Source organism: Lagopus muta, chromosome 4 (genome assembly GCF_023343835.1).
Source record: "Lagopus muta isolate bLagMut1 chromosome 4, bLagMut1 primary, whole genome shotgun sequence".
Taxonomy (NCBI): domain Eukaryota; kingdom Metazoa; phylum Chordata; class Aves; order Galliformes; family Phasianidae; genus Lagopus; species Lagopus muta.
The window spans coordinates 27,611,393-27,629,885 of NC_064436.1; the positions used below are offsets into that span (position 1 = coordinate 27,611,393).

Genomic DNA, 18,493 nt, shown 5'->3' on the forward strand with positions numbered 1-18,493 from the left:
TGAACGAAGCTTTTAAATGTGAGTAACAGATGTTACAGTGCCTATTTGTAACCTGATAGTTTAATTATGTGAACAGTAAATACATCCATAAAATAGCCCAGAAAAACTGAGATTTCTTCTGCAAGAATCCACCTCAGACAACAGTGACAAGGTATCTTTTATTCTACTGAAAAGTGCACGAGTGCCCAGAATCAATCTTCTAGTCTTCTTCTTGGTCATACTGAAGCAGACATAAAAATCCAGACTGAAAAACACACATGTGCACGGTCTGCATGGGTAGTTGCTCCCAAGGTCCTATTGCAATATGCAAGTCCCAAGGTTAGGTGAACATGCAGACAGTATCCTTAGCAGCACATATGTTCTAGGGAACCTTTTTCTTTCTTCAACCTTTTCAGGCCTAAGATAAAGTGAATAACTCATGAAACTCATAATCTATGGAGATAAGTTATTGTTGTTGCTGAAATAAGTTATTGTTGTTGTCAATACAGCAGATGCATGTAGAAATGATCTTTCAGCATTTCACATAACTGGATGCAATAGTCCAGGGCGTTAACATATAAAGAGGGGAAAGCCAAGGATTCTCAGAAGAGAATACAAGTTATTAACTTCCAATCCATCAACAGTGGTTTCAAAAAATCTGAGAGACTGTTTAAAATCTGGCAGTTTTAAAGATCTTATGGGACCTTATGGGATAAATCATTTAAAGAAGTTCCACTTGAGGAAGTAGCTCTTAAAACTTTACTTACCATGAAGTAATTACTTAAATGTATATCATCTCTTGCCTTTGCATGTTATTATGGCTAATGATCAGGGGGAGAATGGCTGACAATGTATACCCACTGTTCTTTTTCTTTTCTTTTTTTTTTTTTTTTTAAAGAATGTTTCCACCAGTAAAGACAAATATTTTTCCTTTAAAAAATGATTCGGTAACAATGGAATAAATATCACCTACTGCTTTCCACCTACCTCTTGTCCCTTTGTTTTTCTTTAACTTGTAGTGCATTCTGTTTCTGCATTTTTGAGGAAAAATGAAAGTGTTTTAACTCCTCCATGTTCATCTGTTCTGTTAGACAAGTATAAATGATTTCTTCTGCCTTTTAATCTATAATCTTTTTCCTTTAATGTCAACTTGGATTAATTTTTTTTAGTCAGGTATATTCCTCTGTGAACACAAGGATAGAGAAGATGATATGCAAAACATGTATTAGGATTAGTCAATGAATCTCTTGCTCATATAGCAAAAGTATAGTCTCCTTTCTAACTCATGGAGAAGCACACAAGCACATTCTTTTACAGTGCAATTATCAATAATGAAAATAAATAACAAGGTCCTGGAAAAAAAGCAATCTGTCTATATGGTCTTCACATTCAGAGCTTGTCCAAAAACTTGAAGCCAATTGACTGTAGTTGCAGTGTTGGTTTTTAATTAGTGGGCTTTTTGTACATTCCGGAAAGGCACTGTGTGAACTTAGAGCAGCAAGACATCCCTTGTCTCTCCAAAAATCCATTTAGCATGAACCTCCATTTGTCATCTGTCTTGTCAGTGCAATCTGGAAATATTCTGAACAGCTCCTCTTACTCAGGCTTCTCTCCTGACTGATCGACTCTGCTTGCCCTCTGTAAAGGTAAATGTAGATTAAAGGAATAGCTGGAATCCAATCTTTACCTTCTTCAATATTTCAAGTAGATTTACTATCTTCCAACCCATTCATTTGTCACTTTAATAAGTACCTGAAAAGTTAATTCATTAACAGGAATAGCCTGAAAATTTCAGCTTCTTCATTTATTAGCCAGAGAGCAATTGTAATTCAGGTAGCAATAAAGGGTTGGTGAAGAAAGAGTAAATGCTTGAATGGCACAGTAAATGTTATTGAACTCATTTCATCTATGGGTTTTAAAATAATTAATCTTGCATTGTTAATAGCTGGAGATGGACTGATCAAGTTTTGTGTTCTTAGGACATTTCAGCATGAGGCTATTTATGGCTTCTCACTGTGGAAGGGCAATACAAGGTTAGAATAATAAAGATTGTGAGTGAAACTAAAATGAATACATTATTTTTGATGTATTGAAAAAAATATTACTTTTCTCCTTTCTATCTCTTTTTTTTTCTTTCTTTTTTTTAAGGAAAAAAAAATGTAATTTGAGTGGGAGAAAGAATCCCCTGTCTTCTTTGCTTAGAAAAAGCACACAGAGGAAACAGAAAATTGATGTTTATTGTTTCTGTGTTCCAAGCTGCAGAAATTAAAGGCATGTTGAATTTTATCACATGAGAAGGCATGGGAAGGGAAGAGAGGAGGAAAGAAAGCATATTTGGAGGAATAGTTTGAGTTCAAAAAGTTGTGTTCTTCTTCGCAGCTTGGACTGAGCATTCCTTCTTCCCAAATCCTTAGTAGCTGAAATCTAGAGCTGTGCAAGGGTAAGTGCCGGATCCTGCACATGGATCACAAAAGCCCTGTGCAGTGCTACAGGCTTGGGGCAGGGTGGCTGGAAAGCTGTCTAGCAGAAAAGTGCTTGGGGTGTTGGCTGAACAAGAGCCAGCAGTGTGCCCAGTTAGCTGAGAAAGCCAATAGGTCTGGTTTTGTATCAGAAATAGTGTGTCTGAGAGAACTAGGGAATTGACTGTCACCATATTCTCGGCGCTGGTTAAGCTGCACCTCAAGTACTGTGTTCAGTTTTGGGCCCCTCACTACAAGAAGGATGTTAGTCTTGAGTTATAAGAAAACTTGTGAAGGGACCGGATTTCATAACCCAGGCAAGCATCTGACTTTCACCAAGGACTTCTTGGTGTCTGTTTTGAGATAGGTATTTCCTGCTCACAGCATTTTTATGCCTCTATCCTTGCTGCTACTGAAGTGGCAGCACATTCTGTGGCTGGAGGTAATTAACCTCTGTCTTACTCAGTTTCCTCACCCACAAAACAAGGGAGAGCGTGTCTGGCCAAGAATGGTTTCAAACTTTGTCCAGCCTGCCATACCACCAATAAAATGTTGTGTACGGGACATCAAGTGCACCCTATGATGGTGCAATTTGCTGACAATGAAATGAGAAATGAGGCTGTTTCTCTAGTCCTCTGCGTTTTTTTTTTTTAATTTATTTTTTTTACTGCAGTTGAGGACTAAAATTAGCACTTGGAAATGCTTCCTATTTATTTTATTCAGGGAGTCTATTATACTGAGCACAAGGAAATGCTAATGTTAGAGTTATGGGAGGATTTGCTCATTAAAAAAAAATATTCCTCAATGAATGAAATATCTGTTCATTAGCAATTACTTTTTTAGGTGCCAAATATGACCAAAAAAAGCACTGTTGAGAAACATTGCTTGTATAGAGAAGAAATAAAACTCCATCTGATTTATAATGAAACCAGTAATGATATCAGCCATCTGAGAACCAACAAATAATTGCATTTTGTGTACAGGTAAAATACATGTTTAGTTTGACTGAGCCTTAATTATTGTTTTTGTAGATGAATATATCATTGCAAAAGGCATTAGACTTTCAACCAGAATTTGGCACCAAGAGCAGGACTTTTCAGTTTAAAAAAAAAAAAAAGGGGCTTTTTTTTTCCCTATATTCCCAGAGTTATCTCTATTTTACCCCTCTAATTTATGTCACATCTCAAGAATTTCATCGATTCCTACTTTGGCATTACTTTAATAGGAAGCCTTGGATTGATTGTGCCTAGATGGGGTACAGAAATATCCTAAAAACACGGAGTAAATTTTCAGTGATGTCCTCAGCTCAACAGGATCAGAAACTCCAGATAGAACGCATTTTTGCCTCCCCCTCTCCCCTACATTTGTGGTTACACGCACATGCACATGGCACTTACTTACACACAAACATTACTTTTTGGGCACACACGAAGTATGGGCTGCACACAGAAGGTGACAGATCCAGCATAAGCGAAAGTCACTAAAAATCATTAGAGTCACTTATGAAGTTTAGCAAATATCAGAAGCATCACCATAAGTTGAAAGCAGTGACCAGTAGACATGTGAATTTGTAAGCAATACATACTCATAAGACAAATATTGCAGTTGTTCAAACACCTGAATACATCTCCTGATCCAAATCTGTGTATGCACACATAAATGTTGGGCTTCCAAGACAATGGCATGCATTAAAGTGAAGGATGTTGTAGTACTGTCAGGCTTTCTAATAGTAATGTCAGCTCTTACTGTCATATTCAGTTTTTTTTCTACTGAGATCAGATATTTGCATGAATGAATGAATCTCAGATTTTAGTTTTTTAAAAAAAAAAGTATGTTGCTTTTCTTTGTGGATGCAGAAAAAGGCTGAAATTGTTTATTCCAGATTTAACTAAGAGAAGCCCTAAGCTTATATTTATTTGTGTATGTTTTCCAACTGGCTTGTTTTTAAGCATGTCACATCTTAAGATCATAGTGTTGTTGTATTTGGAAAAACAAAGGTAAACAGTGCTGAAGTACTTTGTAAAGGCATTTCTTCACCTTGTTTTGTCATGCTAGCATTTGTGCAGAAACCTTGTTCTGCAAAAGACCACAAGTCTCTTGGTGTGGGCCCAAGTAGGCTATTAAATTGTACGAGCACTTTGCAGAAACAATTTGCTTTCTGATAACTTCTTCAATGAGAAGCATGAAAACCTCATTGTGGCTATAGGTGATATTGAACGGATGCTCTCATATAGAAGAAAAGCTACTCTGCTTATATGCCACACAGAGGTGATCCCCGATTCAATCACAGAATTACAGAATTGCTCAGGTTGGAAAAGACCTTCAAGATCATCAAGTCCAACCACAACCTAACCATTCTACCCTAACAACTCTCTGCTAAATCATGTCCCTGAGCACCACATCCAAATAGTTTTTAAACACATCCAGGGATGGTGACTCAACCACCTTCCTGGCTGGGAGCCTATTCCAGTACTTAACAACCCTTTTTGTAAAGAAGTTTTTCCTGATATGCAACCTAAATTTCCCCTGGTGCAACTTGAGGCCATTTCCCCTCATTCTCATCCTGTCACCTGTCAGCAGTGAGAAGAGACCAACCCCACTCTGGCTGCAATCACCTTTCAGGTACTGGAAGAGAGCAATAAGGTCTCCCCTCAGCTTCCTCTTACCCAGACTAAACAGCCCCAGTTGCACCTCATAGAACACATTCTTCAAGCCCTTCATAAGCCTTGTTGCCCTTCTTTGGACCTGCTCCAGCACCAGTCAGCCAGTCATTTCAGGGTTGAATTGATTTCCCTCCTTGTGTTGTGAGTTGAATGAGAGAATCAGTAGAAAAAAGTTCAATCCACAGGCCTCTCTATACAACCAGGAGGCTAAAACAACACTTTTTTCCACAAGGGTAAGAAGAGCTGTGTTGTGAAAGAACAGGGTTTCGTAGCTGTATGTTTGTCTTGGTCCAAAGGTTGCTCTACCCAAACAGGACTTGGTCAGTTCATAATTTCTACTGTCTGTGTCTCCTTCAGTAACAGCCTTCCCCTCCCCACACGTCTCTCCTGATGAAAGGAGCTTACAAGAGGAGGGGAATCTACTTTTTACTGTTCTGATAGCGATAGGACAAGGGAAAGAGGCTTTAAACCATGAAGGGAGATGCAGGTTAGATGTTAGGAAGAAATTTTTTAATCAGAGGGTGGTAAGGTGCTGGAACAGGCAGACAGGCTGTGGATGCTCCATCTCTGGAGGCATTCAAGGCCATGTTGGTTGGCATCCTGGGCAGCCTGATCTAGACATTGGCCAACCCTGCCTATTGGCAGAGGGGTTGGAGCTAGATGATTGTTAATGTCCCTTCCAACCTGTGCCATTCTATGATTCAAGACCCAGAACCATGGGATCCGATGGGGCATATGCTATTTCTCTGTTTCCCACTTTCTTAAGATATCAGGTAGTAGACAAGAGCAGCAAGCAAGCATTGGTGAGAAGGTTGCTTATCTCTCAGAGAATGTACAAATTTCAATGTCACATTAAATTAATATCTCACTTGATAATAGGGGAACAAGAGATGGTAAGTATGAATTTTGAATTGAATAATTGATTGATTTTCCAATCTTTAGTTAGCGAAACTAGTAGTTGTAAGTAACAGAATGTTCTGTGAAGTAATTACAATCTGTTATAGATACTTCAGGAAAAAAAAAGAAACTGAAATGTATTTTGGATAATGCAGTCGATATACGATGTTAAATAATCAATACTGTGTAAAAATTTACATTTCAATGTCATTACCATACTGCACATTGAATCAATAGCCTCTTATATAAATAATGGGATAGCTCATTGCTAAAATATGCTATCTCTAATGCTTATTAAACTGTCAGAGTCAGGCTTAATAACATATGAAGGCTAGTTAAACATTCTATGTACTGTAAAATTCTCAGAGATTTAGTTTATGTGAGTTATCAGCAGGAATACAGTATCAGCAGAGTAATGTCTCCGAGGAAAATGACAAGCAGGACAGGAGTGGGTTTACCTTTCTCAGCTGAGTAGCTGCCTCTAGCATAGAGACGATGCTCACCGAGGTCAAAGTGAGACATGTCAGTCATAGATGGATTCCTTTTCCTCTGGAAATTGAGGGAAACAATAAAGACCAAGGATGTTATAACTGTTGTGATCTCTTAACAATTCTATGGTAATTATTTTCATTTCCTCCTTGTTGCATTAGTATTGGTTGGAAATGAATGGTATAAGGCACTTCTGCATTGCAAAAGCACATTTATTTTTTGAAAGTCAAAGTGTCAGGCACGAAAAGGTAAATGATAGCTACATGCTGGATTTTGAAAATCCATTTATTTTGAAACATTTCTTTTTCCCTATCTCCCTTTCGTCTTTTCCTGCTTGATGTTTTCTACTCTTTTTGCATTAAAAGGCTATAGAGTTCATCTGCTTCAGCTACTTATGCCTATAACTGAAGTCACAATACTGTATTTTTGACATCATAATTATTTCCACTGCAACCGACTGCAATTTTGCAAATTGACTTCAAGTAGCAATGTAAGCAGCAGGAACAGATGAGTCCTTAAGAAACTATGATTCTGTCCTTGAAAATATGGAATGACGATGAACTGCAGAACAATTTGTAAGCAGAATTATTGGGGAAAAAAAGTTTCCTTTCTTTTCTATGCTGATAAACATTCAGGCTACCTCTCTGTGAGTTGGGAATGGACTCTTGGTTCTCATTTAGTAGGATTGATCAGGATGCAGACCCCGTAATTCGGCATTCATGCTCCCCTAAAACCTATAATAACCACTGTGAATGAATTGTGAAAACCTTTCATTCCATCAGACTTGACAATCTGAGAGGTACCTGGGCTGCACCTGTCCTTAAGCCACCAAAAAGCTTCCAACAGCAAGTCATTAATGACATTGCAAGATGCCTGAGAGGGACGTTTCAGCATTTTACTAGAGTATACATCTCAGCAATGAGATGTGTAAGGAAGGCAGGCTTTTCCGTGATAACTTGCCTTGGGTTGTGGTATAAAAAAGCAAGGTTGACTGACTTTAATAACCTTCAAAATGTTATATGCACTTAGAGATATTCTGTCTAGGCTGTGGAATTGCTCTTAGGAAATGCAACTTATAAATAAAAACAGAGAGAAGATTTACTTAGCATTCCAAAATTTAGATTGGTAAAAATGTATTCTTCTTCGTCTTAAGCTACAGTGGAACTGGGTTAATCAGTAGGAAAGCCAGTGATAATGGATTTTATCTTGGTGTTACAGGAAGATGAAAATCTGGCCTCAATTAAAATAGAGACAGAAACCAGTTAATACTATTCTTTTGTGCATCATGAATTGCTTAGTTTGTTTAATAATAACACACTCAAAATACAGCTGGGAAAGTAAGCATTTCAGGTTTTTCAGGCCGGTTAGCAGTAGGCAAATGAACAATGGCTAGATGTAAAATCTAGTACATCAGTATGACACACTTGCAAAGAACAGATGGTCTGAGCACCGGACCAAAGCATTTTCATTTCATAACTTGTGAGACAGTTTAAGCAACAGTTGCCTAGCTTGCAGGTTTCACCTACAGCTTCCTTCAGACATGGAAATTTAACAGAAATCACTTGTGAGCCTACCCAGGAATGCCAGAAGAATTAAACTCAGTCAGTCTGGCAGGCTGCAGAGGTGAGTTCTAAAGCAGTGCTTGGTCAATAACTAAATCCAGGAACAGTTGACCTAGAGAGCTGCTCACAACCTGTGCCTGGACACACACATTTCCTGTGCTGAACCTTCCTATTAGATTCAGACCAGACTTAGACCATGAGAGGTAAAGACCATGAGCATAAAGATATGCAAATTAGGAAATTTTGTGTCCCAGAGCCCACCAGGAAGGGTGAACATATAAAATCCATTAACATCAAGTGGAAAGGGTCTGCTTCTTTGCAATAAAGTCTATTAGAAAATTCCCAGGCAGAAAAAAAAAGTCTCTCTTACTTGCAGATGCTATAATCATATGTTTCCATGGAAACCTCCTTCTCTCCTGATATCTCCAGTGACAGCTATGCACGGGAAGCATCACTGGCAAAAAACCATGCACAGCCTGATCTGGGATCTCAATGGAAGAAGGCTTGAGGTTTTTTTTTAATCTTTTTCTGTGGTGAATGGTGTTTGGCAGGGGGAAAGAGCAGCTTTGCATCCTGACACATCTCAGGTTGCTGACTGCTTTCTATACTGTTCTCACAGTGCATTACAGTCCTAATCTTAGTTCTTATCCCAGTTGGAACAAATGTAGTAGGTGACAGTGATAAGGGAGCAGTGAATGGGTAAATAAAATGATCATCTGCCCAAGGTACAGTTTCAGATTTTTTTTCTATCATCTGATATTTTTATTATCTTTGAAAAGAACTTTTCTTTCCCATCTCACTCCCTTAATTCATCAGTTGGGCTTTGGGTAATTGTTGACATTCCAAAACAAAAAAAAATAATTCAGAGGAAAGAAGCCTGACACACATAGGAATGAGAAGGGATTTTACTGTGCTTTGACCCTGGTAAAATCATGCATAATCAACAGAGTTGGGAAATTAAGTTTGATAAGCAGATGAATCAACTAAAACTGAAAATAAACTGTCCTGTATTATTTGCAAAATTCACCCAGTAATAACATTCAGTAATAAATACATAACACCTAGGTAAATACCAACAAATCTAGCTGCATCTGAATGAGTACGAAGGAAAAATAAGTTGGTAGAGTGAGATCTAACACTTATACAGTTCACACTGCCTTTGCTGTGTGTAGAATTCAGGTAGAATAGGTTCCTTCCAAGGTCATTTACAGTGAAAGAAAGAAAATTGCTGATTGATTCTACTTTCTGTTTTCCAAACGAATAGACTAAATCATGCCTCAGATTTGTTTCAGATCACCTTTGGTTTAACAGTTCTTCACAGCTACAATTTCATTTTCTACATCTTACTTGCTAAGGGAGAGATGCTATTGTCCAGGCTGTCAAGCATAGATATCTTTAGGCTTTCATTTAACATCATAAATTATCAGCATAATTTTCTTGGCTACAGTGAAAAGTTAATCTGACAGGAATTTTCTTGCTTTGTATTATTTTACCCTGAGCTCTCTTTCTGAATACGTATCTGTGATGGTGGAGAAAACAGCTTCTGCGTGAGATACAGGAAGCACACTTTGAATATTGAGGATTAAAGCTTCTATATAGGTTTTCTGTATAAGAAAGAGATCCAAATTTCAGGTATGGTTATAGCAGTCTATATTTTAAATTTGAGTTTGTACTTTTGCACGGAATACTAATTATGCACATGAAAATAAGCACAAATTGAGCCATAACCTTTCAATTTCAATATACCAGTAATATTCCAACTCAGCAAAGTACTACGATATGTGTACTTAAGGCAAAAGACTTGTAGCGTGAGAGTGGTCTGCTTTGCCCTTCATGAAATGATGTGGCTGAATTACAGAGTAATGAACAACAGCAAGCGGTAAAATCTGGTATCTTGGCTGAGTGTCTTCCCTCCCTCCTTCCATGCAAGCTGTCACAAAAGATGGAAAATAGGATTAACTCGTGTGGCTAGAGAAGATGTCTAAGTTCAGTTTGTATCAGTCAAAATTCCTGTACTTTTCTCATATTCTTTTGATAACAGATGCTTTGGTTTCTACAGATGTACGATATCAGAAGACTTTTCTATAATGAAATATACCCAAAAACTGCTTGAAATGAGTGGAGGCCCTTGTGTTGGTGCCAGTGATCAGGGTGAGGGGATGCTGATTGGACTATTTTAAGGAATAGACTTTAGCCATTTAATGAAGTTTGGAGTTTTAGTAGTGAAAAAGCATTTGTTGTGAAGATGTGTTAGAACTCATGGATCTGTGAGCCAGATGCTGTAATGTCTTAATGGGCTCCAGAACAAGTTGCTGTCTGAGGAAAGCTTCTTATTTCCATCCGGGCACTCATTTCCATCCTCACTGATGGAATGAGATGCTTTTTGGTAGCAGGGACAGCTACTCTAGTTCAGACTTATTTGAGTCATTATGAGACACGTTGCTCTACACATTCAAACTTTTGCTTTTAAACTTTGTGTTCGGAAGTGGCAAAAGGTTGTGTTTCTTACCTACTCTGTGATTATTTTTTCATGTGAATTTCAGTTTTAACATAATTGATGCTCTGACCACTGGGGTATTTCTGGAGTTAGTTAAATGATTTTTTTTTCTGATGACTGTGGTGTTCAAGATCAAGGGATTAAGAGATCTCATCCTCTCAAATACTGTGCTTATTCTAAAATTAGAGAGGAAAACAAGCTGTCCTGTAGTTATGAAATCTCAACCGGTTTTTTATCACAGAATGAATTAATCATCAGCCTAGCCTATTAAGAATAAGCTTCTGTATGAAGCTGCTTACGAAGTTGTTATGGTACTTCAGCAATCTTTGGTTCCTGTGTTTAGCAGGAACCTTTTAATGGTCTGACTGTAAAACTTATGTCAGCAAATATATGCGTTATGGCTTTAAACATTATTTTGGGGAAACAAGACTTTCTATTTAAGACTTTCCTATTTAATGGTCATTCTTTTCTCTGTGACTACATAAAAACTGTTTTTGAGGCAACAATTCTTTCCCTACTGCTTTCACATGGGATATTTCTACTGCCCAGCCCCTGGGGAAAGTTGTATGATGAGCTACATTAGCACTGTAGGATCTAACGCAACTTAGGTCCCCTCCTGACATAATTATAGAAAACGTGAGTTCTCCTAGCCTGAATGCAATGCAAAGACAACACAACATCCACTATCTAGGACGATCAGGACACAGAGTATATAACCCTGGAGGGAGTTCAGTAAGACACGTGAGAAGAGTGTGTTTACAAAAGGAGCAGAGGAGGGTTGTCGTACAGAAACAAGTACATTTTGGTAGGAAAAATGGTTCTCTGGCCTGCAAGGGTCAGGTTTTCTTGCCCTTTCCAATGTAGCAAAAACGTGTGCTATAGGCAGCATTCCTTGCCATACCGGTATAGCACAAGTGAATGACAGCATGCATGAAAGATAATGACAACATATCCATTGAAATATTACTGTGACAGCCTACAGGAGATGCAACAGGGAGACAATTTGTCCGTTAATGTTACTGGTTACTTGTTTCTTCCCTCAGAGAAAAGTGAGTCATACAGCAAGGAAAACATAATCCATTTAATGAAGAAAGCCGATGCACATATCCCTAGGCGGCACAAGCTTTTCTGAGCGCAGAAATCCATAATGGTGGGCTCAGCAGTAGAGAGATGAAAGATCCATTGCCAACTCCCTGGTGCCCTTTCATATTTCTTATTTCTTGTACCACTCATCTGCAGCCCTGTTCTGGATGCAATTTAATTCTGTTTACTTTATTGAATGGCTTTGAAAAGCTAAACAGATAATGTCACCTTTGCAGCTTAGTGAGAAGTTATGCACAGAAAGTAAAACTTGAAATCTGCCTTGTCACTTGTATTGCAGTGTTTATTCCAGCCCTGCTACTCCTGTCTTTCTTTCCTACCATGAACTAGCTTGATTTTGCTGTGAGTGGAAAAACCTTCAAAAGCTCATGAAAAGCAAATGGTCTTTGCTTGATGACCTGACTGTAAAGAAAGTGCAGTGCACTCTGCAGAGCTCTTGCTTTCTGTGGGGGAGCACTGGGCAGGGTTCAACAGAGCAAAAAAAGAAAAACAGAAAATCCCAGTGTAAGACAAATCTTAAACCTACCTCAGCTTACTCTGCAGACTTCTTAAAGGCCAATGTAGTTCAGTTTAGAAGTTTTAGAACTTCACAAAGACAATTCTATTCACTTTGTTCTAATAAGGAATGTCAGAAGAGTTTATTTGTGATTTCTAAAATACTTTTTCAGCTCTCTGTCAATCTTTGCCTAGTGAAGGAATCAATATATTACAAAATCCAGACAGTGGATTAAATTAAATCAATTCTCATCCGAAAATTGATGCTTAAAAACATTTGTGATCTGTCTTCCAATTTCAGATAAACAGAAATTCTTGGCTCGGCAAGTCAAACTCGTATTCACTAGATACTCTGTCCATGGCCAGGGATTCGAAGTGTTTCAGCACCATCGGTAAGTACAGCTGAAATATCTCTGCAGACGTGTTTTCAGATTTCTCACAGAAGGTACGTGGCTGTAAGGAACAGCCAAGAAACAATGAGGAAAAACTCTTTTTCTGTCTCTGCTGGGCTCATGACAACTGACAAGCTCTGGATCAAAAGAAGGAAAAAAATCCTTTTGCTTTTCATATTGAAATTGGAAACTGCTGTTCACCACAGAACTTTTTAGAGTTATTGCCAGAGTAACTTATGGTACTGTCTTAACAGTGTGGAGGACTTGCACCTATACATTCTGTCGTCTCATTACTTCATACATGTCTTCTTTCTACTCACAGTGTTGCTCGTGCTTTAGACCATGAGGTAGTTGCAGCCCTGATCTGGCAGAGAGTAAGGGAGAGTTACACTGTTAGGACTTCTTCCTCTTCATTTATCAGAGGGCTGGGGCACCTCTCCATGAAGAAAGTTTTAACAAGCTGGAATTAGAGAATTCTAATTTTTCTCTTCTGGAGAAGAGACTCTTGTGAGGGAATGTAGTGCTGGGACAAGAGGGAATGACTTTAAACTAAAAGAGGGAAGATTTATGTTAGATGTTAAGAGGAGAGTCGTTACTCAGAGTGTGGTGAGGCACTGGCATAGGTTACCGAGAGAGGCTGTGGATGCCCCATTCCTGGAGGAGCTTGAGGCCAGGTTGGATGGGTCCCTGGGCAGCCTGAGCTTGTGGCAGTAAGTTGGGGCTGGGTGGGTTTTAAGGTCCCTTCCATCCTAAGCCATTCTGTTATTCTGTGGTTCTACATGTTGAATTTCACTGTGCATCACATGTGATCTTGGCACATGCAAGTTTGTCCTAGATTTCAAACATTCCTACTATATACTGGGCTGCTAGATATTTGATAAGTCCAGGCCAGTGCACTACAAAGATTGTAGGAGGATTAATATTAAAGCTGTGTAGTCTTCCATGGTAAATCTTTACTGTGCATTGTGCTTTGGTAGAGTCTGGAAGTGGCAACATTCATGCTTTGCACGCTTCTCTGTTGCACAAATAAATCCATCAGACACCTGGGGAGTCTGACTCTTTCTTTGTTTATTCACTCATGGGGAAATTGACAAGCAGATCAAACAAAGGGCTGTATGAACTTGTTCTGCTAATGCCGAGACAAGGTACTCAACTAACTATTGTGTTATGCCTTTTTCTTGTTTTTTTGAAAGTATTTGGGAAAGAAGAGGAAAAACAAGCTTGCCTACTGTATGAAAAGTCAGAGTTGTTGACAGATACAGGGACAGGCAAAATTGCAAGGGTGAAATTAATTTTGGCAAAAAAATTGAAGAGCTAGTCCAGGAAAAGATAAGGTGATTATTTTTTTTTTCCCCAGTAATTTGTTGAAACAAAATAAACGCTTGAGAATTTGAAAAAATAAAATAGAATTTTAAAATATATGTATTATCTAAATAACCTTTTTTTTAGTATTCTTCAATGTTTTCGCTTACTTCTATGTTCTGTAATTCATGTAGTTATTATCATTTTGACTTTTACAAATTATCAGATGTCACACAGCTTCAGATAGTTGAGTAAACTTTTGCAACTGTATGTCAGGTAGACACTGACATCCCCATGAAGAGACAGACAGGGGCATAAAAATGTCAAAAGAAAGTTTGAACTGAAAAAGGGAATTTTGAGAAAGGGGACATCAATGAAGGAAGATCAGAGAGGGGTTTTTAAAAAGAGTAGAGAGAAAGAAGAGGAAAGCAGCTGCTGAGGCCCACATGGGGAAAGGCTGTTTGCAAAGGCTCACAGGTGAGGTGCTAGGCAGTAGCTGCTGTCTGTGGTTTGAGTAAGTGCTATTGGTCTGACACAAGAAAGGGAAGTGAATGCTTCTCCAGTGCTGCCAGAGTTGTGTATTAATTTATTTGTGTATTAATGTGTATTTGACTGCTGCTGTTTGAGCATGCTGAACCCTGCTTTTGTATACCTGGCATAGTCCTGATCTCCAGGATGAAAACTGTGTAAAATGGAGAGCCTGTTCACATTCAAAGAAATGAGGTCCTTAGTTTCCTAGGGTCTTTTGAAACTGGAACTTAAATCAGCTACAGCCATCAAGCTTGATCTTTAGCATGCCAGTAGATCTGCAACAGAGCTTTCTGTGCGATTCCTCCTTACCCCACATGCAGTATTCTTCTTTGTGTGGCTGGCTTGGAGATGGTTTATTCAGCATTTTCCGTATTGACTGAAAACCTGTTATGTTCTGCAAGAGCAAAAGCTTTTAAACATGCATAACTTCTTTATCAAAGAGGACCATTTCTGCAGAAGCTCTACATTAAGCACTCATTTTGCCTGGAATTGTATCAGTGCTCTGCCATTTTATCCAAGCTGCATAGGAGATGAATACTTGCTAGTTCCATTTTAATGAAACAGAAGTAAGAGCTAAACATGACAGGCTGTTATTCCTGTAAGAATGTAGTGTTTTTAATAGACAGTTCATTGCAGTTACTATCATTCCTTCAGGTGGAAAGCAGGACTTATGTTTGCCAAGTTTTGCTGTAGTGGATGTCTGGTGTTGCCCACTATGACTCAATGAAACTCTGCATTCTTTTTTTTGCACATACTGGAAGGGAGAGCTGCATGAAACTGCCAGTTTCTCTGAATCCTAGCCCATTCTTGTGTGAGGTTTTGTAACATGATTTGCCTGAAAAGTTACCCTGAGTAAACATGCAAGACAGGTGAGCAACCTATTTTTGAAAGACATATTTTCGGTAGACTACATCAAAGCCATGGAGGACGAAGGTGCTGTGCTGTTGAACCAGGCAGCTCTTGGGTAAACAGCACTTTTGCAAATCACTTTTATCATTGTATAGTGAAACAGTACACTCGGTTCTTCATTTACAGCATGTTTCTCTCTCTCCTTTGCTTTCAGCTCCACTTCAGGGCTATTTGAGCCTGACAGCTGGTTTTGTTTTGTTTTGTTTTTTATTTCACTTTTTTTTCCTCCCTGTGAAATTCTAACATACTAGTTTCAAAGAAAGACATCTGTTACCTTTAGCGTGGAGCAGTAGTGAAACAAACTGACTGCTATTCTGTGCCTTTGGAATAGTTTTTCTTTAGTTTATCTGCCACTTTTATGAGTCCGGATAAAGGCTTTCCACATCACAGCTGCTCATGAGCTTTCTATTTCTTCTGCTGGGAGATTAATTGAAATAAAATAAACTTAAAATCTCAGCCTGACTGCAGAGTAATATATACCACAGAATTATGAGCTGCAGTGTCATGCAATGCCTGATGGCTTGCAATATCATGTCTCATTGTGAAGATACTTAACTGGGAAGATGCTGAAATGTTGTCAGGGCTGCACAAAGTAATGTTATTAAAACATATTTGTTTTATAAAAGGAAGTTAACATACCACCAATGGCAAGATTTTCTTTCTTTAAACTGCAAGGGGAAAAAAAGGTGGAGAAAGAAATAGGAAAAAATTGTGATGATTCATCTATATATATTTTTTTAAACTATCAAAGTTTCCTCAGGTTGAAATTTAAAATATCAGCCTACTGCTCAGTTTTCCATGTGGAAACTTTTTATTTGAAACATTTTTTACTTAGATACGGAGAACTGGTAGCTGTTCTTCTGGGTTCAACTAACTGATTACCTGTTTGGGCTTGTGGCTCTGAAAGTAAATTATTTTGTGGTAAAAAATGTTGTTTGTACAGTATCTTGCGAATAGAGACTGTTCTCTATGCTTGGAATTCCTGAATGTGACAGCAAAAATAAGAGTATAAATGTTAAGGCTGTTCACAGGAGATGTGTGGAGTGTAAAACCTATATTCCCAGTGGCATTCAAGGCCAGGTTGGATGGGATCCTGGGCAGCCTGATGTAGTGGTTGGCAACCCTGTTAAAGGCAGGAGGGTGGAACTGGACGACCTTTAAGATCTCCTTCAACCTAAGCCATTCTGTGATTATTCCATTCTGACTCTGCTCTGTTGAGCCTTATTATCATTTTTCAACCCATCTCCTACAGCCCCCCATCCTCACTGCAGTACAGGATTTAATATTTCTCTTCATCCTCCTTCCCCATTCTTTCAAGCTATGAATAAACTTCTGCCCCCTCCTCTGCTGCCCAGAGAAAGCCTGCAAGGAAAGTTAGTGCTTCCATGGTGTGGCTGAGGGTCTTTGTTTACAGCATGCTTCTGTCTTCAACACATTTAATCTCCCAAATCCTAGCTTGTGTATAATGGAATGGAGCATCTTTACGAGTTAGTCTGATCTCACGCAGTTCACATCTGAGTGATTAAAGCAGAGTATCTCAATTTGATTTAGCACTGTGAGCAAACACCAGTACAGAGAGGAGGAATCTATATTTTTCAATTGTTTTTTGTGGTAAATGGAGAGGGAAGTGCTGCTCTGCCCTGCTATGAATGTCTTCCCTAGGTCTAAATCCTCTTCAGTCTTCTATTTACATGCAGGAAATCTTTTTGTTCTCCTTAGCTTATCCTTGGCCCTATTCACATTGGTAATTCTGCCTTCCAGCAAAAAATGTCTAGAAAAATTTACCTATCAACTAAACTCCTTCTTTTTGGAAGATCCTAGTGTTTGAAGCTCAGAACCAGTATGAAATCACATCTGTATTGGTGGGTAAAAATCTAAACAGACAGGCAGAAGAAACTTTTTGAATTTTAGGTAGGAGAACTCTTCCTTTCTGCTGTGGAGTAAAAAGTTAGATTTTCAGGGAAGGAGTCAATTTTATCTTATTTTTACGTTTTAATTTTTTACTCCTGTTGGATAGAGAAGGAAATTAGTCTAACCTTGTTTTTCTAGTGATTAATTTTCTTTCATATTGAAATGACTTACAATAAGCAATTGTTATTTTCAGGTCAAATATTTGGATCTAAGGTTCTGGACTATTTAACTGTCAAGTTCTAATCTATTATGACTAGTACAGACAGCCTTGAACTTACATCAAGGTATAAATAAGCAAACATTTCATTAAAGATGAGACAGTTGATGACAATACCTGTTCTCCCAAAATGGAACCACCTGAGCTTTTCTAATAGCTGGTGACATCCATTAGCAGTTCTCTCTGAAATTGAAAACATTTTCCATCTGTTCATACGCACTCATTACAAAGAATTTAAGAGCCTATGGGATCACAAAGGCACACATTTGCAAATTACTAAATATCAAAATGAGTTATTGAAGAAGCAGGAATGACTTTGTAATAAGTAGCTAAACCTTCAACTTTTTCTTTCCTCAGTCACTGAGGACATCCCATTAGTTGAAACCTGTCTGGCCTGTGCCTCTTTTGATTGTGATGTTTTGTAACTGATGCCTTGCATCCTCAAGAAGGCCTGAGCCTGCTCTGCAAGCCTGCTGGGTCATGCTTCTCTAACGCTAAGCAAAGATCAGCATCGCTCTTTGGCAGGAGACATCACTGAGGCTAAGTGATTGAGAGAACTTCAATGATGGAGAAGCATTTATAAAGATAATGAGATCAGCAAGTTATATGTTAATAAGAATTTTATAACTCCCTAAAATTCACGAATGATGGGGCTTGGCCTCTTCCATGCCTGAAATGATCTCTAACTGGGAAGCCTGCATTGGCTCTTCCTACAGAAAGCACATTGGGTATGGACGTTTCTCATAATTTCTTCCTGTCCTCTCCTGCTAGCTGATGAGAGGTTGATGAAAACCTGCCAAGGCTTCTAACTGCTTATAAAATCACTTATTTCAATTTGGAAGAGTCTGATAGCATTCACAAACCGTAGTGCCATAGTATTGCTATTTGCCCTGTCACTGGAGGTGTTCAAGGCCAGGTTGGATGAGGCCCTGAGCAACATGATCTGGTGCTTGATCTGCAGGCTGGCAAACCTGCTTGCAGCAGAGAAGCTGTAACTAGACGATCTTTGAGGTCTCTTCCAAACCAAGTCATTCTATGATTCTACGATTATGGTTTACTACTTGGGTAAGCATTTCCATAAGGTCTTGT

General features: G+C 38.6%; 1 protein-coding gene across 13 annotated transcripts in view; it reads left to right on the forward strand.

The window, feature by feature from the left end:
* LOC125692373 (uncharacterized) overlaps positions 1-18,493 on the forward strand; it is a 201,553-nt gene that overhangs the window by 89,356 nt on the left and 93,704 nt on the right. For 12 of the 13 annotated variants that reach the window (XR_007376620.1, XR_007376617.1, XR_007376615.1 and 9 more), the window contains one exon: positions 12,444-12,534. Coding sequence is in view for 2 of the 13 variants with exons in the window: in XM_048942792.1 (XP_048798749.1) it covers positions 12,444-12,534 (91 nt within the window). In the remaining 11 variants the exon portion in view is untranslated. Of the gene's footprint in view, positions 1-2,371; positions 2,420-12,443; positions 12,535-18,493 lie in introns of those variants that run through there. The other variant, XR_007376621.1, reaches the window with a different exon arrangement.